Below are 27,205 nucleotides of genomic sequence, written 5' to 3'. Positions count from 1 at the left end.
CGGGAGTGGGCTTGGGATGGGGCGGGTGCGGGCCCCCCCCGCCTCTACCGTCGACGGTGGGTTTAACTGCCGGCGATTTGGAGTCGCCGTCGTGTGGGTGAGGGCGTTTCCTCTTATGGGCTTTGTTCATTATCTCGGGGATGGGCTCGTCCTAGCCAGCTCTGTTCCACCGGTTTGACCGATCAAGATTCATCTTGCGGAAAATCTCGTCCTAATTCACCCCAAAACTTGCATATTCCGATTTTACATATTAGATTATATATTGAATTTATTTCGATTTAAGTCAAACTCTATTTTAATTCGAACTCAAAATTAAATTTTTATTCGTTTCGATTTGAACCGGATTCGATTTAATCTGAATCAAATTGAACGGGATGATACATAATCGAATCACAATCATTCGGCCCTTCGGTTCGATTATAATTAATAAATTATTCATCTAATTGCAATATTATATTTGTTTTCCATATTATAATCTCTAAAATATTTTTGTAAATACATGTAACAACAAATGCAGACGTCGGTCAAATTAATTTTTAGGAAAAAAACGGGCGGATTGGGATTACAAAAATTCGTGAATCTCTTTGGTTATTGCAACCAATAGCTAATAAAACGTGTAAATATATAGATGTAAGTTTTTATAAGAAGAAAGAATCGATTGTTACAGATTTAAGACTTCATTAAATCTCAGACCAGGTAACTGCACCGAATACCATAAATAGAAATAATAAAGTAAGGAATATAAGGGCATTATTAACTACAAAGGAATTCTATTTTCATATCAATAGTTAATCTGATGTCAAAGTCAAAGTATTATCCGAACATTCTAAATAAAATCGCACAAAATCAGATATCACAATTCGAATCATTTGCATAATTACAACAAATTTTGTTTTTTTATAATAATGATGTTAAATTAAACCATAGAAAATATTTTTACCCAGCCGAACACAAAAAAAAAAAACACAAGCGAAAAAAAGTTAAAACTGAGAGGTCTGGGCGAAAACCCCGTTTTGCCCCGCCTGAAACTGACTACGACTGAGTCCACTCGCTTCGAGCATGCGGTTCCACTCACGCGCCTCCGCGCCTCCGCCGTACTCGCTGTCTCCTGCGCCGCTCAACGTCTCCAGAATCTTCTCCACCTTCTCCTTCAGCTTCGCACTCCCTCTCTCCTCCGCCACCTCCTTCAGTACCTCCTCCAACCCTGCCTCCTTCGCCAGCCTCCTGAACCTCAGGTTCCCTTGGCTCAGCGTCAGCAGCACCGCCACGCAGTTCTCACGCGCCGCCGCCTCTGCCGTATCCCGGAGTTTTCCGACTAGGATTCCGACGGCGTTCCCGTCCAGCATCGCGCCTTTCCCGTCAGGGCAAGCGGCGAGGTTGCAGAGCACGAGGAGGTTCCTGCTCGCCGACTCGCCGGATCTGACCATGGAGAGCAGCGTGGGCACGGCGCCTAAACGCACGAGCTTGGTTTGGTTGCTCGGGATAAGCGAGAGGTGGTAAAGCGCGAGCGCCGCGTCCTGGCGCGTGCGGTCGCTCTCTGCAGATCGGAGCGCGTGGAGGAGTGGCTCCGCCGCGCCGAGGACTCCGATTACCATCTTGTTCTCGTCCTCCAACGCCAAACTGAACAACGCACCGGCGGCGTGCTCTTGCGCCTCCGGTGTCCCCGATTTCAGGACGTCGATGAGGAGAGGGACGAATCCTGAACGCACGATCTTCACTTTGTTCGGTTTCTCCAGGGAGAGGTTCACCAGCGCCGCCGCGGCGTTCGTCTGTACGAGGTTGTACCGGGAAATGATCAGAGACCTGAGGAAGGAGAGAATCCTGTCTGTGCACAGCGAAACCCTGCTATCCTCGCGGGATCTCGTCAGCTTCCTGAGCAGAATCAGTCCTTGTTCGTGGTCAAATATGTCGGTGCTTTTCAGTTTGTTGCAGATCTCTTCTTCTTCCGGCGACATCGGCGGCGAAGATGAGTAATCGGAGGAAGAGAAGGAGCTAGGATTTCGGAATGGACTCTCGGCTCCGGCGAATACATCCGACGAGGAGGAAGAAGAATACATGGAGTGACTGAGGGGCCGGGTCGGGTGAACCGGGCTCTGACCAACGGTCACCGACTCGAGGGAAGTGCTCGAAGACATGGAATTTCTGGACCGAGCTCGGATCACCTCCATCAGAGCATCGTAGTCCGACGGCGAATTCTCAGCCACCGGGGGCAAAATCTCCGGCTCGGAGACCCGGGTACCCGAACCAGAATCCATCCGGGCACGAACCACACCTTCAACGTACGCGTAAGCCGGTGGGCGCGGATGCTCCTTCTGGGTCTTGTCGCACCAGCTGAGTATAGTGGATTTCATGGCGAGGTTGGGGATGACGGTGGAGAAATCGGGTCGGGTCCCGTCAAGGAGGTCGGGTAAGAAGCCAAGGTTCCGACAGACCTGAACGGAGAGGCGCTCGAAGGTTTGACCGGAGGAAACAACGACGGGATCCGACATCAAGAGACCGGTGATGGGGCAGAGAAACTCCGTCGGAGTTTCGCCACCGCCGTCGATGGTAGTAGAGGAGGGAGAGCGTTGGTGGAAGGAGAACCATCTGTGTCGTCTGGTTCCTCCCATCACAAGAATAACCGAAACCCTAAACCAGAAATTCTGGAGAAGAATGGGGATGCGAACTCGGAGTCCGAAGCGGAGGCTTAATCGGATGAGTTTTTCGTCAGTTGACAAAGTCTTGATTGATAACTCGGTGAGTGGCTCTTTCGTCTTTGTTTTTTTGTGTCTTTGGTCGTTGGTCACTCTCTCTCTCTTCATTTTACATTTTACATTTTTTTTAATTAATACGACGATATAATTTTGATAAATCGATAACCGTCGTCTATATGGACCCAAATCAAATGTGCTTTTTCTTCAAATTCATAATCGGGTGCGTGTCCTAATTTTTTTAATCCGAAAATTTATTTCTGCAAATCCCCTTGCATGTCTTTACCAATTAAATAACAAAAAGGGGAAACATGGAGGGCACTCAGCAGCGATATGCCACTTTATTTTCCCAATAAAGGATATCAAAAGAAAAAAAAATGATTTACAGTTAATGAATGAAAATTTTTCCCTTGTAATTAATTATGCAATCTCGTTTCCATCAAATAATTTTAAAAAAAATGTCATTTGTGTTTTTTTTCCTTAAAACAATTATGTGGGTTACAACAGGAAGGCTCATCATGACTTAAAAGTCAAAAGCCAATTATTTTGACCATACTGAAACCGGGAATTTTGAAGTCTTCGGTCCGGTTCAATTCGATCTGTTCCGGGTAGCTCTACTGTGTACGGTTGTTGCAGAGAAAAGTAAAACGACGGCGTTTAGTTTCGCTTCCTAAAGCGTTCAGAGGGGTTTTTGTTGGGTGGTGTATGGTGAAATTGGTGCAACCAAGTGGGTTATTAGTGTTAAAAACCCCCGATCAGAGGGGCGGGGGGAGAAAAAGCAAAAAGATCTTCCATGGGCGATCTCTGAGTAAGATTCCCACGAACCAGACAGAGAATCCGTTTGGTAATATTCGTTTATGATTTCTTTTACAGATATTTGTAATCGTGATCTTCAGCTGCAATTACCGTTTGATCGATGTCCATAGCTTCGAAAGTTCTTTCTCCGTCGGGATTTTGAGCAGGGTTAGGGCTTTCGAGGAACTGTTAAAAATGGTGCTCGTGCTGGCTTTGGGGGATCTACACGTACCTCACAGAGCGCCTGATCTGCCCCCCAAGTTCAAATCAATGCTTGTTCCTGGCAAGATCCAACACATCATCTGCACTGGAAATCTCTGCATCAAGGTTGGGTTTTTCGTTTTTACAATTTATAAATCTCCTTACCCATTATAGTTCATTCTGATTCGGGGTTATTTTCTATGCAATGCGATTGCTTCTGTGGTTCTTGCATATTTTGTTGGTTTATTTGAAATTTTCCCGTTTTGATGAAAATGTAGTAAAATAGATGGTTTAAGTGAGAGGATCTATTCTAATGCATTGCTTAGGAATGGTTTGGCTGAAGCCATTCAGGGAATTGATTGAACTCGGACGCACCCCTTGATATCTTCCATGATGGGATCTATTGTTGTTTTCCTTCATCCAGAAGATTTCTGGATTGGCCATGATCTTTTGTATGATCCCTTACGCCTAAATGTTCATTTACCCTGATCTCTTTCATTTTGCTCTGTATTTACTGGAATGGTAATTGCTGAGAGTGGAAGGAGAATCTGGTTCTTTTTTTCCATCAGTAGAAGTGCTGGGATGGAATGGAAAACTAATAGACAACCTCATTATGGAGGCTTTTATGCGAAGTTGGTTAACATTCTTATGCTCGGAGATGTTTAAAATTGAGTATTCCAATCAAGTTTTTGCTTTGATTTTTTATGGGTATGGCATAGATGACAATTTTGAGAATTCTTTGTTGATCCACATTCGTTTACATTGAATCTTTCATCTTTTGGCCTTTTTAGGAAGTTCATGACTACTTGAAAACCATCTGTCCTGATTTGCATATAGTCGGTGGAGAGTTTGACGAAGAGACACGATACCCAGAAACCAAAACACTGACTATTGGGCAATTCAAGCTGGGATTATGTCACGGCCACCAGGTTCAATTTTTCTGTTCTTCCTCCTCCTTTCTTGGGCTTCATGTTTATGAGCTGAAAGTGTTAGATGTTAGCATTTCTAGCAGCATATGATAGTTTCTTTCAGCTATTGCATATGTTGATAGGATTGTCCTGACCAGAACACTGTCTCACTTGCGTTCGCCGCCATACCTTGTTATAGTGTGTTTTCTTGCCTAGTAAGTTTTGTTTTACTCATCCCTTTGTGCATGAGACGAATTCATACAGCCACGGGATGATTTTTCTTACATCAAATATTGCAATCTTTACCATCTGCTTTATATATTTAGGTGAAAATGAAAAGTAACAGTGGTGATGTTGTTCTCCTCTTTCTCCATGGACTATTGCTGCACCATTAATGGCTCTGTTGTGAAATTTTCTCTTTTCTATGATCTGCATTTTGACAGGTGGTCCCATGGGGAGATCTAGATTCACTAGCCATGCTCCAGAGGCAACTGGATGTGGACATTCTCGTGACGGGCCATACCCACCAGTTTACAGCTTACAAACACGAGGGAGGCGTCGTGATAAACCCGGGATCTGCAACCGGAGCCCACAGCAGCATAAACTACGATGTCAACCCTAGCTTTGTTCTTATGGACATCGACGGCCAACGGGTTGTGGTCTATGTCTACGAGCTCACTGATGGAGAGGTCAAAGTCGACAAGATCGATTTCAAGAAGACCTCTTCAACCAATTCTTCTGCCCATTAGCCAAAAAAGACAAACGAAATTGTAAGTAATCATCTCGAGTTAAGACGAAAAACAACTTTCTTGTTTCTCTGTCTTGTAACTTCTTCAGTAGTCTTCATGTTCATGCAGACATGATCCTTTTTTTTTCGAAAGTCATAATATCTCATTGGGGAAGGAAAAAAAAAAAGAGGGCTTGGAAAGTTCAGATCCATGGTTTTCAACAATTCAGATGATAATATTATTCTCCAAACCCTAAAAAACAAACAGGAAAGCAGGGATCAATGAGCAGTGAACCTGAAGACCATAACATGCAAATAAATCTCGCCAGGTTTCACGATCTGGGACGGGAAATTCTCGTGATTCACCGAATCTGGAAAGCCTTGCGTCTCCAGACACAATCCTCCGTACTTTCTGTACACGAACCCGCCCTTGCCTCGTACGCTCGTCAACATGTTGCTCGTGTAGAACTGGACCCCGACCTGGTTCGTCCACAGCTCCATTCTCCGACCGGACACACTCTCTGAAACGACAGCCGTCCTCCGGAGGAGATGCTCCCCAGATCCTCCGGAGGAGATGACGTAGTTGATGTCGTAGCCGCCGGGAAGCTGGTGGATGCGGCGGCCGATGGGAATAGGGCTGAGGAAGTCGTAGGGGGTTCCGGCGACGGGGGAGATATGACCGGTGGGGATGAGGTGGACGTCGACGGGGGTGATGTGGGAGGCGAAGAGTTGGACGTCGTGGGAGAGGATGTCTCCGGAGTTTTGTCCCTTCAAGTTCCAATAAGTGTGGAGAGCTAAGTCGATAGGCGTCGCTTTGTTAAGTGGCTTCGCCTCCATTTTCACGCCCAGCTCGTTGGTGCCCATTATCATGTACGTCACTTTCACTTCTACGTCTCCTGGGAATCCTGTTTTATATTCATAGTGTATAACATACGTGTGTGTGTGTGTATGTACACAGAGATGCATGTGTATGTATGGAATGGTGTTCTCTGTCACCTTCCTCGCCGTCAAAGCTGTGGTAAGTGAAGGTAACGTGACTGTCTGGTTTGTAGCTTCGGACTGTCCAAATCACATCACTGAACCCCTTTTTCCCACCTTGTATTTAAATTTAGAATCCCCCATTAACAAAATATGAAACCGATACACGAATTGTGTATATATATATATATATATATATATGTATGTACATATGTATATATGGTACCATGGAGGGTGTTGCGTCCTTCATTGGGGACTAATTTGTAAAGATGACCCTCCAGCTCGAATTTGGCCCCACCGATTCTGTTTGCCACTCTTCCCACTATGGCTCCAAAATAGGTTGTGTCGTTCTAATAATGATAATTATAACAATTACCATTATTGAATGCTAATTCAGGCAACCCATTATGGAAACGAAATTCACCATTGATTTGTAATGATTTCGAAAGGAAAATACCTTATAGGAATCAACGGAATCAAACCCAAGAACAACGTCATCGACCTTCCCTGTATTTTTTTGCCATCAAATCTCAAAAACGTTATCCATATAAGAATAAAAAAGAAAAGAAATTAAAAAAGAGAGGAGAGAGAGAGACCGTGCTTGTCGGGGATGAGAAGGGAGATCATGACGGCGCCATAGTTGGTGAATTTGACAGAGAAATCTCCTCTCTTAAGCTCATAGATTCCGATCTTCCTGTCTTCTTCACTGCACACACTGTACATCACCACCCACATCACCATCACGGTTACCAACACCTCCTTCGCCATTGTTACAGACAAAGCTTAGAGTGAGAGAGAGCTCGCGGTTCTGTTCTTGGGTCTCTCTCTCTCTCTCTCTATATATATACTTGCGCAAGTGGGGAGAGAGACGGCACTCTTTTACTTTTTTTTTTCATAAAAGTGGAAAAGTCCTTCATTTGGATGTTTTTTTCGTTTTAGATGAAAATGGTTCTTTTTTTTAGTGAACGATGAAAGTGTTTTTTTCCCTTCACATTCTGGCGATATTATTTTTTTTTTCACATTCTGGCGATATTATAAGATTCACCTTTTATAAAAAAAAAAAAAGTTTACTGACAAATCAAAATTTTGTTTTTATTTTAATTTGTTTCATGGAATTATCACGGATAAGGATATACACAATGATCGAAATTAAAATAGTATAAAAAAAATTAACTAGGATTACGTTTAATTCTACAAATGCAAGTTTTTTTTGGGTAAAGTGCAAATACACGTTAGTACGAATCTTTTTTTTTTATGTTCAGTAATTTGTTACATACGACAAATATCAGTTTTTCGTGCCCAGAAAAAAAACCATTAATTTATTTCTTCGTGGTAGTTATCCATAGGGCTGGGCGTTTCGGTTCGGTTCTTCGGAACCGGACCGAACCGAACCGTTAAAACGGTATTTTTTCCGATCCGAAACCGTTGTTATTTCCCGAACGGTACCATTTTTAGAGAACCGAATTTTCCCGGAACCGAACCGAACCGAACCGAACCGAACTTTAAAAATCCCGAAAAACCGAATATTTTTAAAGGAAATCTAACATTTTTTTAATAAAACCCGGAACCGAACCGAACCGATACCGAAACCGAACCGAACCGAATACAATAAAAAACCCGATTGGTACCTATTTTTGTAAAACCGAAAGAACCGAACCGATCTATTCCGTCCCGAACCCGAACCGTTTCCCGAAACGCCCACCCCTAGTTATCCATACAAATTTGTTAAAAACTATGTAATATATACACATCTATCAAAATAAAATACACGGATACACACACTCAAGTATATTTTAAATATATTATCTTTAGATTTTAATAAATGCACCATGTTCTTGGATTACACAAAAATAATTGCGGTAGTATACGCATTAAAAAAAAATATATCATCTGAACAAATTTGGCTTCATCTACACAAATCATTAAAATTAATAATACATTACGAAACCTAGTTTGAGTGTCACATCCAATTTATCCAAATACCAAGAACCAACCAGACAAAATCACATGGTTTCTTCATCATTTGATCTTAAATAATTTCTCAACTCTATTATTATTATTATATATATATATATATATTTGGATAGTATATAATTAATTTTCTTATTTTCTCCAAGCACGAGATAAGATTTACACAATATAGTTTGATTTTTTATTTTATTTTATGAAATTAAACGTTATTCTTATACATTAAACGGCTGGGAAGAGTGAGCAACTTTGACGAAGACATCTTCAAGAGTAGTGTCTGAAATTCCCCAAGCGAACACGGGGAATCTGTTCTTCGCCTTCTCCACTGCCTGGAACACGTCTGCCATCTTGACTTCCTGTTTCGGCAGTTCGAACTTCTGAGTTCCCGAGATCTGGTAGATCTTCTTCGCATTTCCCGACAGATCTTCGTAAACTAATTTCTCCACCTCTCGTTCGTGTTCCGGCGATGCTGTCATGGTGAATACGTAGCTGCCACCGTATCTGCCCTTCAACTGTCATCTCAATACAGGAATTTCAGTACTCAGTGAGATGGATTACGTTAACTATGATCGATTTCGACGAAAACCCACGATTCAAAACGCGGTTTTTTTTCATGCCCGTGATGAAATCGTGATCACAGTTTCGAACAGTTCATAGATCCATTCTTCTCTATCAGCGCATAACACAAGAAGCTATGATGAGATCTTGAGTGAAACAACGAGAACAGCTCTGTGGAGTGAATATATACATGTGTATATATATATATATGTATATACCAGAATCATTTCCGACAGAGAGTTGAATGGTGGTGTGTTACCTCCTTAGGGTTGCCAATGCACTGCAAGCTTCCATCTACAAAGACTCCAATTCTGTCGCATAGAACTTCTGCTTCTTCCATTGAATGTGCTGAGACATATACATATATGTATATATAGAACCAAAGCTTCAGTCTGGTGCGGATTTTGTTAAGAGGAGGAATGAGGAAAGAAGAGTGGAATAATAACTGGTGAGAATTATGGCCCCTTTGTTCTTTGCCAGTTTCACCACATCCCATAAGCTTTTCCTCGAGGCTGGATCAAGTCCAGTGCTTGGTTCATCCATGTATACAACCTTCACATATACATGTATATATATGTATTCTCAGATCTTTTTATATCACAACTTGATTACAATAAGTGTTAGTCAAAGATTTGGAGGCTGGAAAACATACCTTGGGGTTACCAATCAGTGAAATCGCAACGCTAAGCCGTCTCTTCATGCCTCCACTGTATTTTCCGACTTGTTTTTCAGAAACTCCTCCATGGTAAAGGTTCACACTTCGAAGAGATTCTTCCACAGCCTTCATCCGAGGGAGAAACGAAGTTATTCTCATTACGCTTACGTGAAAGAAAAAAAAAACCCATCCGAGACCGTGCAATAGACACAAACTTACTTGTGTTAGAGCAAGTCCTTTAAGATTCTTGAGCCTTCCATAGAACAGTAAGTGTTCCTTCCCTGTCAGTGTTTCCCAGAGCAGACTACAAATCGGAGGAAACAAAACGAAAATAAGGAACGAAAACAATGGATTTTGTCGTGGCGAAGAAAGAAAAAAACAAGAGAGGGAGAGAGAGATTCGCGTTTTTGGTTTACTCATGCTGAGGGCAGACGCCTATAGATGTATATATTCTGTCCATATCGGTTAATATGCCGAGACCCTGTACAAATGCTGTTCCGGAGGATGGATTAATGATTCCTGTCATCTGCATATATGCAGAAAAAGGTTCGTTCATATCGATATCGTCATCCCAGAATCTTGAATTTCTGCATACATTCGAGAAGGGATATCGTTCTGTACTGCTACTACCGACCATGTTAATGAAAGATGTCTTGCCTGCACCGTTTGGGCCGAGCATTCCGAAGCATTCTCCTTGAGGTAAAGCAAGAGATAAGCCTCTTACCGCGAATTTCGGAGGGTTCCCGTCTTTTTCTCGGTACACTTTCCTGATATTGTTGCATACAACCGCATATTTCTCGGTGGATTCGAGCAGTAACTCCTCAACTCTCTCCCTCTGACACAAATCAACAAACTTTCTCAGCCTTGTCAATGGCAGATGGAATAAAGTGTGATCCTTTGATCCTTCTGTTTAGTTTTTTACCTCTTGTCTGACATCTGGTTTTTCCATTTCCACGAGCTTGTCTCTCGATGCTTGTCTTTTCGGATCAGGGTTTCGAAGAGAAGGGTGATGCTTTTTCTGGAAATTTTGTAGGAAGAACAGAGGATGTTTGGCCGAGTAAGTGATCTGATCGATGTAATAGGCGAATACGAGCACCAAGAGCCACTCGACGAGCATTATGGTTATGACCTCTTCCATTGAAGTAGCGAAATCTCGCCACCTCATCCCGTCCACTCCACGGTAATTCCCCGAGAACGCAAACTGTGATAACTCGTACAGCCCACGGTACAGAGAAAATCCCGGGTATATCTCCATTACAATGATCCAGCTTCCTATACACATCACGAAGAATTTCGATGAACAGAAAGGTTATATATGCCCATCTCTGGTGACAAAACGCAAGAAACGACAGATCTTTTTCCGGGAAAACTTACTTGGGAAGAGGGTGTCTTCCAAAAAGAACTGAAAGAGAAAGAATCCAAGGAGCCCAGTTGCAAATACACATATGTAGGATATGACTGATTCATGGGAATTCACACAAACAAAGTTCAAAACTCTAACCATTTTAGTGGCTTGAAGAAATGAATCAGAATGGAATGAGACTGTACCTGTAGCTGTCTTAACATTTGAAAACATGGCGGACGCCAAAAATGCTATAGAAATCTGTAGATTTATGGATATCGAGAAGAACACGAACTGGATACTGTAGTCATTCAGCCTGAAGAAGTTCAACCCTGCAGTGAAGTAAAAACATTCAGATCAAGAAGGGTAATAATGATCAAACGATATGTATATATATACGAAGAGCGTACAAACAATGGGCTTGCGTATCACCTATGACTGAACCGAATACCGCAAAGCAGATCATGTAGAGCATTGATACAACAAGAAAATAAGCATATGAAATTATCCAGTATGGTCCATCGCCGAGTCCATGCATTTTCATCATAATTCTCAGTCTTTGCTGCTTCTCATAGACCAATGTCGTTAAGATCACCTATTTCCAGACTCAAGAACTTTAAAACGGGAGATAGAACATCTGAAACAAGAGATGATGTTCAAATGTTCGATTCAGACATTCAGGAACTTACAGGGAATAACAGCAGAATGACCCATGTGAAGAAGAGTGGACCGACCAGAGAAGCAATGTCCAGACTCAGTTTAGTTTCCGGTTTCGGCATTTCTTTGACAAACTCCAGTAGAATCTTGGTCTCTGCCCCTCTTAGGAACTCAAGATATGCGTTAGATGCCTGAAAAAATCATATACGAAAACCTGTAAATTCCGTATGTTCATGACAGATGATCTTCTATTGAGTTCATTAGATGATATGAATGAACAGTTTTCACCAGATTGACCAAGCGAGGAACTCGGATAAGAACAATAGGCCTTCCCCCAGTGTCGTTCTTGTACGTCGTGTTGTACCAAACGTTCACATTGAGATTGTTCATATCCGTGTTCTGGAAATCGAAAGCTGAAAAACTTTCCCACACGAAATCGTCAAGAACAAGGATTGATGATGAAAAATTTTGTTTCAGATTCACAAGATTCGAAGAAAAGTTCATGTAAGATGACCTGCAGTATACTCGTTGATCTTCTCCTCCGGATTTCCTTTTCGATACCCTTTGTAGAGCTCATCATTCACGTCAGAAGAAGTATTTCTCCACAAGTATAACCCTTGTACACAATTTACCTCTAGATTCGGTAGAAAAAAAAGAACGTAAACCATTCATGAACATGAGATATCAAGATCAGATTACTCTACCAAAGTGAAAATCTTTTTTTACCTTTCGGAAATGATAGAGATGAATCCTGAAACAAGACTGAGAATGATGAATTTGGAGCGCATTGACGTTGGATGTCATAGATCGGGGAATCCGAGATGACACCGGAGTCGAGATAATTGGTGTATGCGGGTAAAGACGACGACCCCTGACTCGTTCCAAGAAGTTAAAATCAGATTCAGACGGCATAATTATCGAGAAAAACACGCAACTTTTTCACATGACTTACCAAGACGTAACTGGATAAACTGCCGGTAATATCAGACGATTGAAAGCTGCTGCTGCTGTACATTTTGTCGGAAAGAACTGGCAAAAGACATGAACATCAATCAAAAACCTGAACAACCCATTACGAAACTGAAGTGAACGATTTAGACAGAACAGAAAGGATCATTACTTTGGCCGAGAGAGTGATTATTCCCGGTGAGAAGAACAGTTGCAGGGCAAGAGCCAGTTCTTCTGCATAACTCACTCGGCAAATCCACCATTGGAGATGAATCTGTCATCACAGCTCTGTAACGAGGAGAAGGTATCTGCAGCAACGGAGGCCATTGCGGTGGCTTTGGAATAGCACAAAATGCTGCTTGTACTGAAGTCGAATACCGAAAACCGCACCTTTTCTCACATTTTCCATCTCCGTCGGAATCATTACAAGTACAACCGCACTGCCCGTACACATCGTTGAACTGGGTTTCAAAGAGCATTTGCATAACGACGAGAAGTATGCAGAGGACGAACGGGATAGAGACGAGACGAACGTTGGTCCATACGTTTCTCCTCTGTTAGAATTCCACATAACATCTTATAAGCAAATCGATACTCTTGTAGTTTAACATATATAACCATTGAAATGGTTGGGAGAAAGCTGAAGCAATAAGCAACAAGCAACTAATGCTGCAGTAACTGGGAAAAAGATCAATACTTTTGCAAAAAAATTGTCTTTTTGAGCAATACAGAGTGCAAATTTGAAGAAATAAAACCTGGAAGACTAGGTTCTTCCTCAGCAAAGCATTGGCTTGTGTCAAGAAACTCGCAGGACCTGAATCCGCCATTAAAGCACCTAGAGAGAGAGAGATGAGATGGGGAAGTGTTTATGAACATGAAAAGGAAATTGAATACAAAATTAATTTGGATTAATGTGTGCATAATGCACGTTACCAAAGGGGCACGAATGATATTTACTTGCTTCTGGGTTGAGTTAATCTTCCACGTTGAAGAAAACCACCCTCTACCAAATCTGTATAAATGTGTATAATATAATGCACGTATGCTTATAGCTATGTCTGAAATCTAAAAATTTTAAAATTACATTTCCTTTTCACATAAGATTACTTAAAATTACATGAAGTGTTTAAACTGTGTGTATATATACATACATACATTACATGTATATGTATGAAAAAAAGAGAGGGATTTCAGTTTTAACAGAATCAAGAAAAGACATTGAAAGACTGAGAAGCTTTGGCAACCTTGATGAAGACATCTTCGAGAGTTGTGTCGGCGAGTCCCCAAGCGAAAACGGTGAAGTTATTCTTCGCCTTATCCACAGCCTGAAAAACCTCGGAGATCCTGACCTCGTGCTTCGGAAGCTCAAACTTTTGAGTTCCGGAAATGTGGTAGATCTTCCTGCAGTTTGGCGAGACATGTTGGACCAGTTTCTCCACCTCTTCGTCGTATTCCGAAGATGTTGTCATGGTGAAGACATACGATCCACCATATCTTCCCTTCAACTGCCAATACCATTGCCAATTCGCAAGACAATTTCATTTTGAAGTTCAACCAAATCAAACCAGACTGAATCCAGTGGACACAAACAGTTGAAAACTCTCACCTCTTTGGGATTTCCTATGCACTGTAAGCTTCCGTCTACAAAGATACCTAAACGGTCACAAAGATATTCTGCTTCTTCCATCGAGTGTGCTGAAATGTTCGGAAACAAGCTTCTCTTAGCTCACAATAACGAGGCAAACATAGATAATGGACTGCGTATACGAGTTTCAAAAACGACTAGGCTCCTGCATATAGAAGTGAGGGGGGAGGGGAAATACTGGTGAGGATTATTGCCGAGTTTTGTTTTGCACGCTTGATGACATTCCATAAGTTGTTCCTGGAGGCTGGATCGAGTCCAGTGCTCGGCTCATCCATGTAAATGACCTTCAAGAATAACAAAATAATAAACACTCCAGTATTTTTTGTCGAAAACCCAACATATATATGAAAATATGTGAAGTTGCCTCAGTCAAATCCTAAAATCAGATGCATGGGCAAAAACGGAAAAAAAAGAAGAATGGTGATGCATGTACCTTAGGATTTCCGATGAGCGAAATGGCTACACTTAGTCGCCTTTTCATTCCTCCGCTGTATTTCCCAGCGGGTTTGTCGGCAACTCCTCCACGGAAAAGGTTGACACTCTTAAGAGACTCTTCCACAGCCTAATGCAAAATAGCATAACAATGAGAAAAAAAATTGTCATTACTGTATTGAAAGTTCATGCTTAAGCACATTGATGTCATACTTGAATCAGAGTGGAGCCTTTGAGATTCTTAAGTCTCCCGTAGAATAGAAGATGTTCCCTTCCTGTCAGTGTCTCCCATAGCAAGCTGAAACAAGGCAGCGAAAAAAAAGAGAGAGATAATGATGACAACTTGAAATGGCCAGGAGAATGGAAATTGTTTCATTGATTACTCCTCGGTGCAGAAGAAAATCAAACGTTTCAAGAATTTATTTACTCGTGCTGTGGGCATACGCCCATGCTCGTGTATATTCTGCCCATATCTTTGCTAATGTCCAAACCCTGAACAACCGCTCCACCAGATGTCGGTTTCACAAGCCCCGTCATCTAGCCCCAAAAAAAACATACTGTTACATTCTTAAAGATACCTAAATTGACAAGATTATAGTCTGAAACATCATATTCTTTATACAGCATGCTGATGTAAGTGTGTAAATCTGGATATATTTTTCAGAAGGTAAGCTTATGAGAGCAGTCTAGATTTTTCTACCATGAAGAATTAAGAAGCATATGCATACTGACCATATTGATGAAAGAGGTCTTGCCGGCACCATTGGGGCCTAGCATGCCAAAGCACTCTCCTGCAGGAATGGCGAGAGATAATCCTCTTACAGCCATTTTTGGTGGGTTCCCATCCCTACCTGGATACACTTTCTTGAGGTTGTCACACACAATAGCATGGCTTGTGCTCGTCTCTAGCAACAATTGCTCAACTTTTTCTCTCTGAAAAAAAAAACAATGTCAGAAGAACTAGAAATAGCAAGACAGAAAATATTGTGAATCTTTTTTGCTTACCTCCTGAATGACGTCTGGTTTCTCCATCTCAACGAAGACTTTGGAGCCCTGCCTCTGAAAACTAGGCCTTCGTAGAGAAGGCGATTTCTTGAAAGGGTTTTTCAAGAAAAACAAAGGGCTTTTTCCAGATGAAGAAATCTGATCAATGTAGTATGCCATTATGAGAGCCAGAAACCATTCAACAATCATGATGGCAAACACGTCATCCATCCCACTATCACTGAAATTGTTCCACTTCATCCCGTCTGTGCCTCTGAAGTTTCCCTGGAAAGCATATTGTGAGAACTCGTACAACCCACGGTACAAAGAAAAGCCAGGATAAAGCTCCAATACAATAATCCAGCCTCCTGAAAAAGTATAGATTTCATTCTTCCATCGTCAGTGTTGTGAGATTAATTACATGTATGGCTGCATGGAATACTTTGGAAATCGTATTATTAGAAGTTAAATCTTGTTAGCGTACTTGGGAATGATGGATCTTCAACGAGAAACTGGAAGAGGAAGACCCCCAAGAGTCCAGTTCCGTACACAAGTATGTAAGCAACAACTACAATTCACCCGTAAAACAGGGAAATCGATTAATTCGTTTCAGACACCAACATGTTCTTAATCAAATTAATGAAATGCAATGTTCATACCTGTTGCTGTCTTAACCTTTGAAAACATTGAACAAACTAGAAAGGCAAGGGAGATTTGCAGATTTATGTAGATAAAATAGAAAACAAATTGGATGCTGTAGTCGTTAAGCCGGAAGAACTTCAGTCCTGCAATTAACTAACTGCTGTAGTAATCCGAAGAAGAATACTTGCTCTAAATAAAAAAAATGTGATGTATAATCTGCATTAAAAGCTAATACATTACCTATAACTGATCCGAATATAACCAGGCATATGATGTATAATATGGATATGGCAAGAAAATAGGTGTAGGAGATCATCCAGTATGGACCATCCCCTAGCCCATGCATTTTCATTATAATTCTTAGACGTTGTTGTTTCTCATACACCAACGATGTCAAGATCACCTGCATAACAGATTTGTCAGCAAGTAAATGGCTGGTGTTATAAATCAAGTATCCTGCACTGGTTGGGCTTGATGAAAGCATAATTCATGTTGTTCGGAGAGTTACAGACAATCACATATTATCAATTAAGTACTTGTAGGAGGATAAGCAGTCTACCAAGAAAGAAGAAAGAACTTACAGGGAACAGAAGCAGAACAACCCATGTGAAGAAAAGCGGGCCAATAAGAGTTGCAATGTCCAGACGGAGTTTGGTCTCTGATTTCGGCATTTCTTTGACAAATTCAAACAGCATCTTTGTCTCTGGGCCTTGCAAAAAGTCAAGATAAGCATTTGATACCTGCAGTTGGAAAATTGCAAGCTTTGTCTTAATCAAGAAACGCGAACCATGGGAACTATTTTAAGTACGTCACTTGAACCTCTTACCAAATTGATCAAACGGGAAACCCGAACCAATGCTATTGGTCTTCTAACTGTATCATTCTTGTCCGTTGAGTTATACCAGATGCTCACATTAAAGACGTTGCTATACGTGTTCATGAAATCATAGGCTAAGGAAACAGAAAAACAGAGAGAACTGTCAGGTCACATGCAGATATTAGCAGAGATGTATGGAGTCACAAAGTCAAACACAACCTGCAACTATCTCATTTATCCTCCTCTCAGGATTTCCCTTCCAGTAACCCTTGTAAATCTCATCATTGACTTCTGAGGAGGCATTTCGCCAGAGATTCAAACCTCGAACACATTTCACCTCTAGGTTCAACCCAAGCATGAAGTTAGTAGGTGGCAAAAATCTGTCCTCAGAGAAATATTTGAATCAAACAGCAGATGGAAGCACAATACGTTTTATTTCACAAATTCAAAATACGCATGTAAGGATATGCTATTGCGCTACTTATTAAGATGACGAGAACATAAAGTAAAATTACACTTCTCGTGTTTTTTTAGCTTCATAACTGTCATCAATCGTAATACCTTTCCGAAACTGAAGAGAAGATTGTTGCAATAAGAATGAAAATGTGGAGTTTGGACTGCATTGGGGTTGGATGTTATAGATGGGAAGAGTTGAGACAATCCCCGGATCAAGATAATTGGTATAGTCTGTCTTTGATGCTGAACCCTGAAATATGATAAGACACAATCTCAAAAGGCCGAGATAAAGAGAGAGATTAGCATTTCACATAAAAAGAAAAGAGAACTTCAGAAGAATTACCAGGACATTGTTGGCTAAACTACCCAATGGATCAGAGGGAGTTACTGTAAAAGAGTTACTGTACATTTTCTCTGACAAAGCTGGAAGAAAACATCTAAAATAAGTTTTACCGGCAAACAAAACTAAAGTATAACAAACAGAAGGAAGTAGCATACTTTGTCCTAGGGAACGGTTGTTCCCTGTCATAAGCATAGTTACAGGACAAGATCCCGTCTGTCTGCACGATTCATCAGGGAGGTCTCTGTAGGAAATGAAATCGGTGGTAACAGCACGGTATTTGGGGTCAGGAATACGTAACAATGGAGGCCACCTTGGAGGGCTAGGGATGGCACAAAAAGCTCCTTGATCCTGAGATGAATACTCTATCCCGCAGGTTTTTTCGCATTTACCGTCTCCATTTGTATCTACGCATTGACAGCCACATTGATTATCTGTAGAGTTGTTTATTTGCGTATCGAAAAGGATTTGAATGGCCACCAGGATTATGCAAAGGTAGAAGGGAATCATGACGAGTCGAACGTTGGTCCATATGTTCCGTTTCTGCATCACATGATCAAGACACCAGTCACATCACAAACAAGATCTCATCGATCCCCAGTTACAAAGCTGAAGTAAGACAGATTTGAAACCTCACTAAAACATAGATTGAAAGCTGTTTTCTTTATGTCTCTACACATGACAGGTGGTTTCCAACTATGGCATAGGTAAGGTATGTTCCACTCAAATTACAGATTTCAAAGGCTAATCACCGCATAAGTAAAGAAACCCCAACTATTCAAGCAATTGGGTATTAAAGTTATTCAGTTGATTTCGACGAAAACCTTAAGAATTCGGTCAATATCTCGATAAATCATCCGTTGGGTTTTACTGATTCAGTGAACAAGCTGATTTGGGGATTCCATACACAACAACAGAATCCCAAAACCAAAACCCTAAATAAATCCAACCCAAAGAAGACAATTCTACGTGCACGCAAAGAATCACACCTCTCTCCTCGTCGCATGTACACACATATCGAGACATATAATATCGGATTTCATACAAGAAAACGAAAAGACCAACCTGATAGGTCAAGTTTTTTCGCAGCAAGGCATTAGCTTGCGTCCAAAAACTGGCGGGACCGGGATCCGCCATTGATGAATCTCCGAAGTTATCTCTTTGATATCTTCTTCGAATCCTAAAGAAACCCTTTTGGCACTGAATTCAAAGAGAGAGAAAGATGGATTTCTAAATTTGGGTTCCAATTTCACCAATTTGAAGATGATCGAACTTCCGCAGGAACTGTGCGACTGCTATATAACGGCCCTTTTGCTATTCTATTTTTATATCATATATCAAATTTTTAATTCGTTTTTTTATTTAGTTATTTATTATTATTATTTAATATTTATATTTATTAATATGAATATTTTATTCATATTTCATTCAAGTTCCAGAAGTTTGACCCCCCCCCCCCCCCGTTTTTTTTTTTTTTTTTTTTTTTTTTTTTTGAAATCGACCACCGTTTTGCATTTTTTTTTTGTTTGACATGTCTTCTCTAATGAAAATAAAAGGCAGGCTCATGTTCAATTCAAGAGAAAGCGACCAACCAATTTCATATTAGAAGAGATATTATATTATTTAACTATGAATGATCATTCAAAATCAATGTTCCTCGATTTATATTTTTTTACTATAGTTGAGTGGAAATAAATATAAAGTAAATAACAAATAAAAAACATACTTTTACGGATTTTTAAATTTAAATATAATTTTAACGAACAAAAAAAGTTTGAATCGAACTTAACCGATACAAAAAAAAAATTCAAATGAAAAATTCAAATCTAAAATTATTCGAATAAAAACCCCAACCATTTTAAATATTTAAATTTGGACTCATAACTCCCAACTAAACGGAGCTATATGAACTTTATGATAATTTGTGCAATAGACTCGGAAAAACATTGAATAAGGTAAAATATAAAGAATCCAACTTTTAAATGTGCAAACCCAAAAAAAAAATCAAAACAATCTTTTTTTTTTATTAATTAGGATCGTTTTTCAATCCTTCGGTCCGATTACATCCACTCTAAATCCACTCTAAACCCGAGATCAACCTTTGTTATATGCATCATTTTGATCCAAAAATTATATCTCTCTTCACCAGTTAAATCGAATCCAATATTTTGATGATAGATTTTATCACTTACCAATCATTTTGTCATCAACTGTTGAGTAAAATCAAAACAATCTTTTGGTACTTAAATCGTAGGTTCATAACATAAATAATATATATATATATATATATAATGTTTTTCATAAATAACCATGTTTTATAATTAACAAGGCAAAAGTTATATACATACGTACATATATATATATATAACAAACTTTATAATATATGGTGGGGCTTGGTCAAGCATTTTATTCCAAACTGATTTGCAAAACTATACATATATACACACACAGTTATATATATATACGTATATGTGTTTGTGTGTGAGCAAATGCGTATGATGCATGTACATGTCCGGTCAAAGCAGTAAATGAAGATTTGCGAAGAAAGCGACAAAGACAGGAAATTCTAAGAGGTTTACAAGAAGTTGCGACAGAGCACTAATGTCCCGAAATCCACTCAGCTTCTGAATATTATTACTTAATATGCCGTGAATCACGCGTCATCTCTTGCGTCATCCAATGTGAACACACCGCGATTTTTCTATTTTCTATTATTATTATCATTATTATTATTTAGACGAAATAGGTAATATTTTTTGTACCATGACCATATCGACAATTATTACTATTATTAGATACGTAACTTTTCCGTGTAATTTCTCCCAAAGGAGGACTCGGAGAGGTCAACGCATTAAGATATGGAAAACTTAATCTATGGATTAATTATTAAGAAAGAATGAACGAATTTATTTCCTTTTTCTTATTAAAAAAAAATTATTTCCTTTGAACCAATATCTATAAGATTTTAACCGAATTATTAATCTCATTTTTCTTAATTGAATTCAAAGTTTCACATACATTAGAAAGCTATAATATAACCCATACGCACAGTTATATACGATCATTTCAATAGAATATATCCATATTACCAATTAAATATATGAGATAACATATATTATAATAAAAGATGTTCGTTATTTGATTTTTTGCAAATCTATTTGCTCGGATGGTTACTTTGGTTGATTGTGAACTTTGTTATAAGATATTGGCTGGTCAAAGCCTACCAAACTTTCCCATGCGGCAATTACTTGGACAAGAAGCCATACACATAACACGATCAATTTAAAAAGACAAAACAGCGTTTTAAAAAAATATTCTATTTTTTAAAAATAAAAATAATTTTATTTTTATTTATATAAAAAAAAAATCCATTTGCAAAGATCGATGCCGCTATCTAATAGTATTATAAATGATTCTCTCAACGAATATCATATACTATCCATGTGGTCAAGCTGTGGACTGTGGAAACTTTCAATAAATTTCATAATTCAACTGTAGTTACTAGTTTACAGTCATTTGTTGTTGTTTTTTTTCCTGAATGGTAAACTTTGAACATTTCGTATTTTTTTTATATCAATTTGTAAAAAAAAAAACAATTAAGAAGATGCTTGAATATGTGTATGTATGTTCATACCAAAAAAATGTATGTATGTATGTATGTATGTATGTATGTATGTATGTATGTATGTATGTATGTATGTATGTATGTATGTATGTATGGGAACTTTTAGATGGAGCCATATGGTCATCAGTCTACAATAAACACCGTACACAAATATACTCTTCCATTCTTCTAACTTCTAAATTAACTATTATAAAAAAAACTTCTAAATTAAATATGCAAATAATTTCATTTTCACATTTATACTTTTAATCACTCAGGTTCTTTTTCTCATTGGCATCCTCAATGCAACTTCTTACATCTTCCATATTTTTTACGTGAAAATTTTTATGAGTTGTCCCATTTTGTGGTTATACATATATAGTCAAAATATACATATTTATATACGTGAATTATACATGTATACGACTGTAATTAATTCCTGCTTATATGCCATCCTACATGCATTATCGAGATCTTTGACTATGAATTGTGATTTATATTTTTTTAAAATTGTTTTACTTTAGTTTTTGGTTTTTAGTTTTTTATTTTGGTTTTCATAGTTTTTACAGTTTCTATAAAATGTGAAAACCCAAAAAAAAAAATGGTTTTATGGGTTTTAATTAATTTTTTCAATAAAATGAATTTCAGAGTTTTTAGAAAAAATAAATATATAAAATTTTGATTGGATTTTATTATAGTTTTTAAATTATAAAATTCGAAAGGAAAAATCCCAAAATTTTTTAATTAACCACGGCCCAACAAGGCCTTAGTGGCCCCATAAAATTCCAGTATATTAATTTATGGGCCCAAACAAAGCCCAATAATGTGACGCACTGTGCGGTCGCCACGTGTAAATTATGTTATGGGCCCCGATCTTGGCCGTTAAAAGGACGAACAGCGCGTGCAAAAAGGACAATGCATACTACGTGTCGTCATTGGCGTAGAGATAAAGTCAATTCCTAAACGGTATCCACCGACCTACCTTCCGTCGATGCGTACACATTTCATATATATGTACACACACATCGTATTTATAAATATTATATTATTTAAATCATACACATCGTAATCGTAATAACATGGTATGCTACAAAATGGTCCTCACAGAAAAAAAAAAAAAAAAAAAAAAAAAAAAAGATAAAGAGACCCAACGGCCTGGAGCGTCTGGAGAAAGGGGTGGTCTTCTTCTTAATCGGACGGTCCATAATGACACTCTGTCGCTATCTTCTATCGGACGGTCCACAATGACTCTCTCTCGCCATATTTTCATCATAACTTCTTCAACTACTTTCCCGCTCATCAGGGAAACGGCAAAAGAACCTAATTACTAATAAGACAGCATTAGATTTTTAGCATTCTTTTTAAAACAGACCCCTATCCTTTAGAAATTCTTTTACTTTTTCCTCGAATAAATATATTTAACAAAAAACGCCCCTTTCTCATCAAATTTATGAACGAACACCAGAATATATTCAGAAATATTGGCTGGCGGGTTTTAAAATTCTTTAATTTATTCCCCATCGTTATAAATTTAATTGAATTATAAATCTAAATTAAAAAACTTAATCTCAAATCTAATATTTTTAGATTATAATGTTAATTTTATGACTTATAATAATAGTTCAATTTTGGGTTTAGACAATCTAATTACTCACCAATATGGAATTGAATTAAGCTTATTTAATAGCAATCATAATATGGTGGCAGATATTTTAAATGTCAAAATAAGGGTCCTAAACGAAGGAAATGAAAAGTAGAGGGTTTATATGAAAAAAGAAAACAATGCAGTGTGGCGGTTACTGTTTCAAGATGCTTGTTTTGAAATTTTGATTAGATTGTCTTGTTTATAAAATCGGATTTCTCAGCTTTTCTTCTCCACATTCAAACCTTCGCAGTTTCACTCCGCAGAAAAGAAAGGAAGCGCATTTCTTGAGTTCATCAATGGAGAAATCGAAGGACCGACCAGCGGAATCTGCTTCCGGTAAATCTTCTTTTTTTTTTAAAAAAAAAACTTCCGGTAAATCTTCGTTCAAACTTGTCTTCTTTTCTTCGAGTTTTACTTTCTTTCCTCATTATTCGAGTTGTTTCCCCCGATTCAAACTTGTAAAAAAAATCGGATCTTCAGGGAAGTAACTTTTTTTTTTGAGTGGTGAAGGAAACACGACCAAATCGAAGCTGAGGTATCCTCTAAGATCTGCGCTTAAATCGAAGGAAGGGAAGCCTCCTGCTCCAGAATTCTCAGGTTCTTCTAGTTCCAGGAGGTACGGTAATCGCCATTTTTACACCTCCGTCGTTTTTTTTGTTCAAAGAGATTATGGATTCTGCAACTTCGATTGCGAATAAATTGTGGGTTCGAGCTAACTTCATCACATTAATATTAGTCCGTAAGGGTTTTTTTTTTTTTTTTTTGGTTAAATCCGTAAGGGTTGCATCTTGATCAGTAAAGAGACAGGTGATTAGACTAATGCCGATGAAATTAGACGATAATCTAGCAGGGAAAGTATCAGTTCACATAGAGGGATAATAACTCTGATGGGACTTTTACGCCGTATCAGATGTATGAGTGCAACCATTATTAACTTTGAACATAGTTTGAATTACATCCTGTAACCTGGTAACTGGCCTGATTCATGTCTTATAATTTACAAAACAAAAGAGGTTCAATTTGTGTTGATTGCTTGGATTCAGTAGAATTAGTTCATATATCTCAGGGGACGGGTTGCATCTGCTGTAAGTCAGAGCACAACAGCTCTCGATCTTTCTGCTAAGGATTATGGATCTGCTAAGCCAGCCAGAAGGTTCTCGATTCCTGCGAAGGCTGTGGGGAATTCTGCTAGCAAATCACTTAGCAGCCTCACCCCTGTTTCAGAAAACAGAGCAAAACGGTCAGGCAATGGCCGAGGCATGACTGAAAAGCAGGTCTCCAGTGCACTGAGATCAGCAAATCGGAAAAAGGTGGAAGATTTGTCTTCGGCTACTTATTGGTTGTCGCATATCAAACTCTCTGAGTCCACGGGAAAGCATTCGATCTCTCTCGGTTTCTTTAAACTTGCCCATCAAGCAGGCTGTGAGGTATAATCGAAACTCAAGATCTTCCTCGTTATCTTCCAAAATGTGTGTTTCTCTAGCTTTTGTGTTCTCACATTTCCGTGTTTGGAACTGCAGCCGATTCAGCGGTTGGGAGACGAGTTGAAACTGTACGCTCGCCGCAATAACCTGGACGAGCTTGCTGACTGCACGAGGGAACTATGTCAGTTGTATAATATCTCAGAAGGTCTTGAGGAGGTGAAGATCTCGGAAACATGTTCTGTTGTTCCTGAAGAGACCACTGTATCAATGAACAATGATGCCCAGAGTTCATCTTCCACACCAGAAAACCTGAGCATGATGACACCTGAAGTCCCTAAAGATGACGCTTCTCAAAGTTCAACTGTCAAACGAACCGCCAAGGCAAATTCCGTTAAAAATATCCCGAAGGGAATGGCTCGGAGATCTCTGAATGCCGTTAAGGTGAAACAATCAGATGTTTCGGAGATTCAAGACTCGGACGAAGGGACTCGGTCCTCTGATGACAGGGCTCCAAACAAGAAGGAAGCTTTATCTAAGAACAGCTCATCAGTTAGGACAAGAAAGATGGCGAACACTTCCACCCCAAATTCACGGAAACTAACTGAAACCCGAGCGGATAGATCTCAAAAGAAGGGTGAGAGGGTCATCAATCTCAGGTCCAAGAGAAATCAAGAAGAGAAGAATGAGATAAAGAAATCCACGAAGAAACATGCCAGTAAACCAGAAGGTAAAAAGATTAACACGACCACATCTCATCACAAACACAAATTTCAATATCAACACTGTCTCTGTGTATGTTTGTAGGTCAAGGTGATTCTCCGGAGCAAACGAATGCATCAGAGGAGAACAAAGAAAATTCTGTGAGTAGAACTACTATTATTATTACATAACTCACCGGGTTCTTACGACTAGTTATAGTTCTGAAACCGGGGATTGTAACACTGCAGGTTGTTCGGACGGCAGAAGAAATCCAGATTTGAATGAAGAAGAACAAATCTGTCTGCTACTGAATTTGGTTGGTTTGGATGATTTGTCGAATGGGGTATAGGTGAAAGGTTTGTCAAGTCTCCGGTTTGGTGAAAAAACATATAATGTTTCCTTGTTCTGGATTGAAATGTTTGTTGAATTGTTTTTTTGTGTGTGTATATCCAAAACAGTTTGTCTAAGTTTTCAGTTGCTGAATGTTCTTTCCTCAAACCGATGATCAGAATACCGACATGGAGATACAAAATCAACGGTCAAAATCGATGACACCTTGCGTATCCGACGAAATCAGTTCCTTAAATACAGACGAAATTTCTGATTGGTCTCGCGAGATAGATAGAACGAAATGAGATTTTACACTGTTTAGCTCCTTCGAGCATCATTACCAGATGTCGTTGTTGTTGTCAGAACAATCGGAGGTGGATTCGATTTCACTTACATAGACCAAGTGATTCGATTTAAGACAAGCTGGATAAACGTAATTCCCAGTTTAGAAAGGGCATATCGTTGAGTTGTTTTGGTTTTGATTTGAGAAATCTGGATCAAGGATGATGGTCTAATTCTTTCAAGTCTCTTTTTTTTGGATGTTGTAGCATTGGGTGTGCTGAAGATGCCCTGTTCAAAGAGGAGAAAGAAAGCAAAGCCAATTGCGCAGCAGTAAGAATCAAACTCAATCGTGGAGGTGACGTCTCTCCGTTGCATGGTCGAGGGTTCCACACAACTACTGTATGATGAAACAACCGTAAGCATAACAATCCATCACAGTGTAAGAGCAGAAGATGTTTTCTTTCTTGGTGTATTAAGGCTCCATTTCCATTGCTGTCATATTCATAAAAACTCTCGATGATTTGTGGTCCAGTATCTTCTAGGGGTGGACGTTTCAGGTTTCGGTTCGGTATTCAAGCGGTTCGGTTCGGGAACGATATTTTCGGTTTTATAAAAAGTGTACCAAACTAGAACCGAATGTTAAACGGTTCGGTTTTAGTATAGGTTCGGAACGGTACCATTATATGAATACCAAATAAGTACCGAACTATAATATTTACACATATATTAGTGGAATATTCGAATTTTGGTTCGGTATTCATACGGTTCGGTATTTATACGGTTCGGTTCGGGAACGGTTCATTCGGTTCCATAAAAAGTGTACCAAATTAGAACCAAACGTTATTCGGTTCGGTTTCGGGACGGTACTAAATTCCCGAACCGAAGTGTCCACCCCTAGTATCTTCATTCAACTGCTGGATGAGAATTTTTTTGCAGCAAACATCTTGTGTTTCTTCCTAAACCAGGGCTCACGGAAGAGAGAACTCCACCCATTGCATACACAGTTGAAGCGACACAGGTCCTTGGGAGAGTCTCACCAATATTTCCTCCACTGAATCGAACGGAGGACCAATCGCGTCCACCGCTTCAGAGAGAGTACCAATATCGTCCACTGCTTCAGACGGAGGAACAATCTCGTCCACCGCTTCAGATGGAGAACCAATCTCATCCACTGTGCAGAAGGACCAATCTCGTCCACCGCTTCGGACGGAGGAACAACCTGTTTCGATTTCTCAGCCGCCATTCCTGAAGAAACAGAGCTCTGCTACAATGGAGGAAACGAGAGAATGGGGATTTCTGTGTATTGATCGATTGTGCTACAAAGCAGGAAACTGTAAAATAACTAACTTTAACAAACTCTGTATCCATCCAGTTCATCTTCTCTACTCGTGTTCTTCACTTATCGAACCCTCTATACCGAACAGAGTGTTACAATATAGGGTTTTTTTTTCAAGTGTTGTTTTTCCCGGGAAACAAGA

General features: G+C 39.4%; 7 protein-coding genes and 1 long non-coding RNA gene across 15 annotated transcripts in view; 3 read left to right on the top strand and 5 right to left on the bottom strand.

Moving 5' to 3' along the window:
* The window catches only part of LOC104821441 (putative DNA glycosylase At3g47830), a 2,183-nt gene extending 1,947 nt beyond the window's left edge, over window positions 1-236 (bottom strand). Inside the window, exon 1 of the mRNA XM_010552328.2 lies at window positions 36-236. Coding sequence (XP_010550630.1) covers window positions 36-130 — 95 coding nt within the window. The 5' untranslated portion in view covers window positions 131-236. The remainder of the gene's footprint in view (window positions 1-35) is intronic.
* Window positions 237-827: 591 nt separating this feature from the next.
* LOC104821440 (U-box domain-containing protein 41-like) lies at window positions 828-2,816 on the bottom strand. The gene has a single exon (XM_010552327.2). It carries the CDS (start codon window positions 2,799-2,801, stop codon window positions 981-983), a length of 1,821 nt encoding a protein of 606 aa, XP_010550629.1. The 5' UTR covers window positions 2,802-2,816; the 3' UTR covers window positions 828-980.
* Window positions 2,817-3,400: 584 nt separating this feature from the next.
* Window positions 3,401-5,682, top strand: LOC104821437 (vacuolar protein sorting-associated protein 29-like). 4 transcript variants are annotated; one of them, XM_010552323.2, is made up of 5 exons: window positions 3,405-3,534; window positions 3,653-3,812; window positions 4,478-4,615; window positions 5,038-5,364; window positions 5,590-5,682. In XM_010552323.2, exons 2-4 carry the CDS (start codon window positions 3,681-3,683, stop codon window positions 5,341-5,343), a joined length of 576 nt encoding a protein of 191 aa, XP_010550625.1. In that variant the 5' UTR covers window positions 3,405-3,534; window positions 3,653-3,680; the 3' UTR covers window positions 5,344-5,364; window positions 5,590-5,682. The 4 variants fall into 4 exon arrangements, with proteins under 4 accessions (XP_010550626.1, XP_010550625.1, XP_010550624.1 ...); XM_010552324.2 differs by lacking the exon at window positions 5,590-5,682 and having other exon boundaries at window positions 3,401-3,498; window positions 3,587-3,812; window positions 5,038-5,454; XM_010552322.1 differs by lacking the exon at window positions 5,590-5,682 and having other exon boundaries at window positions 3,406-3,534; window positions 5,038-5,454.
* Window positions 5,496-7,183, bottom strand: LOC104821439 (aldose 1-epimerase-like). Its single transcript, XM_010552326.2, has 5 exons — window positions 6,896-7,183; window positions 6,757-6,806; window positions 6,526-6,649; window positions 6,318-6,416; window positions 5,496-6,226 (listed from the first exon to the last, which is right to left on the bottom strand). The coding sequence occupies exons 1-5, from the start codon at window positions 7,065-7,067 to the stop codon at window positions 5,601-5,603; spliced, it is 1,071 nt and encodes a 356-aa protein (XP_010550628.1). The 5' UTR covers window positions 7,068-7,183; the 3' UTR covers window positions 5,496-5,600.
* On the top strand, window positions 6,099-6,464 carry LOC104821438. Its single transcript, XR_773076.1, has 2 exons — window positions 6,099-6,191; window positions 6,280-6,464. It is a non-coding gene; the product is annotated as an uncharacterized LOC104821438 (long non-coding RNA).
* Window positions 7,184-8,383: 1,200 nt separating the features above from the next.
* Window positions 8,384-13,447, bottom strand: LOC104821434 (ABC transporter A family member 8). 4 transcript variants are annotated; one of them, XM_010552316.1, is made up of 19 exons: window positions 13,385-13,447; window positions 13,183-13,262; window positions 12,600-12,981; window positions 12,432-12,508; window positions 12,206-12,350; window positions 11,994-12,113; window positions 11,768-11,892; window positions 11,512-11,670; window positions 11,255-11,417; window positions 11,029-11,154; window positions 10,855-10,938; window positions 10,403-10,752; window positions 10,115-10,315; window positions 9,897-10,006; window positions 9,700-9,784; window positions 9,478-9,606; window positions 9,272-9,377; window positions 9,085-9,173; window positions 8,384-8,779 (listed from the first exon to the last, which is right to left on the bottom strand). In XM_010552316.1, the coding sequence occupies exons 2-19, from the start codon at window positions 13,252-13,254 to the stop codon at window positions 8,483-8,485; spliced, it is 2,820 nt and encodes a 939-aa protein (XP_010550618.1). In that variant the 5' UTR covers window positions 13,255-13,262; window positions 13,385-13,447; the 3' UTR covers window positions 8,384-8,482. The 4 variants fall into 4 exon arrangements, with proteins under 4 accessions (XP_010550618.1, XP_010550617.1, XP_010550619.1 ...); XM_010552315.1 differs by having other exon boundaries at window positions 13,183-13,413; XM_010552317.1 differs by having other exon boundaries at window positions 11,994-12,095; window positions 13,183-13,413.
* A 46-nt stretch (window positions 13,448-13,493) lies between these two features.
* On the bottom strand, window positions 13,494-19,051 carry LOC104821436 (ABC transporter A family member 7). Its single transcript, XM_010552319.2, has 18 exons — window positions 18,809-19,051; window positions 17,902-18,286; window positions 17,747-17,826; window positions 17,509-17,653; window positions 17,167-17,286; window positions 16,957-17,081; window positions 16,712-16,870; window positions 16,371-16,533; window positions 16,148-16,273; window positions 15,973-16,056; window positions 15,510-15,856; window positions 15,237-15,437; window positions 14,932-15,041; window positions 14,718-14,802; window positions 14,506-14,634; window positions 14,251-14,356; window positions 14,034-14,122; window positions 13,494-13,932 (listed from the first exon to the last, which is right to left on the bottom strand). Exons 1-18 carry the CDS (start codon window positions 18,878-18,880, stop codon window positions 13,633-13,635), a joined length of 2,826 nt encoding a protein of 941 aa, XP_010550621.1. The 5' UTR covers window positions 18,881-19,051; the 3' UTR covers window positions 13,494-13,632.
* Window positions 19,052-23,218: 4,167 nt separating this feature from the next.
* Window positions 23,219-26,081, top strand: LOC104821433. 2 transcript variants are annotated; one of them, XR_773075.1, is made up of 7 exons: window positions 23,219-23,328; window positions 23,503-23,608; window positions 24,059-24,419; window positions 24,513-25,143; window positions 25,221-25,276; window positions 25,364-25,471; window positions 25,994-26,081. XR_773075.1 is itself a non-coding variant. In XM_010552314.1 (6 exons), the coding sequence occupies exons 1-6, from the start codon at window positions 23,289-23,291 to the stop codon at window positions 25,394-25,396; spliced, it is 1,227 nt and encodes a 408-aa protein (XP_010550616.1). In that variant the 5' UTR covers window positions 23,219-23,288; the 3' UTR covers window positions 25,397-25,613. The 2 variants fall into 2 exon arrangements, 1 of the variants encoding a protein (XP_010550616.1); XM_010552314.1 differs by lacking the exon at window positions 25,994-26,081 and having other exon boundaries at window positions 25,364-25,613.
* The last annotated feature ends 1,124 nt before the right edge of the window (window positions 26,082-27,205 follow it).

The sequence above is a fragment of the Tarenaya hassleriana genome, unplaced genomic scaffold, assembly GCF_000463585.1.
Source record: "Tarenaya hassleriana unplaced genomic scaffold, ASM46358v1 Cleome33, whole genome shotgun sequence".
In the NCBI taxonomy this organism is placed as follows: Eukaryota; Viridiplantae; Streptophyta; class Magnoliopsida; order Brassicales; family Cleomaceae; genus Tarenaya; species Tarenaya hassleriana.
The sequence above is the reverse complement of the archived record's forward strand: the minus strand, read 5'-3'. Positions and strand labels throughout refer to the sequence as shown.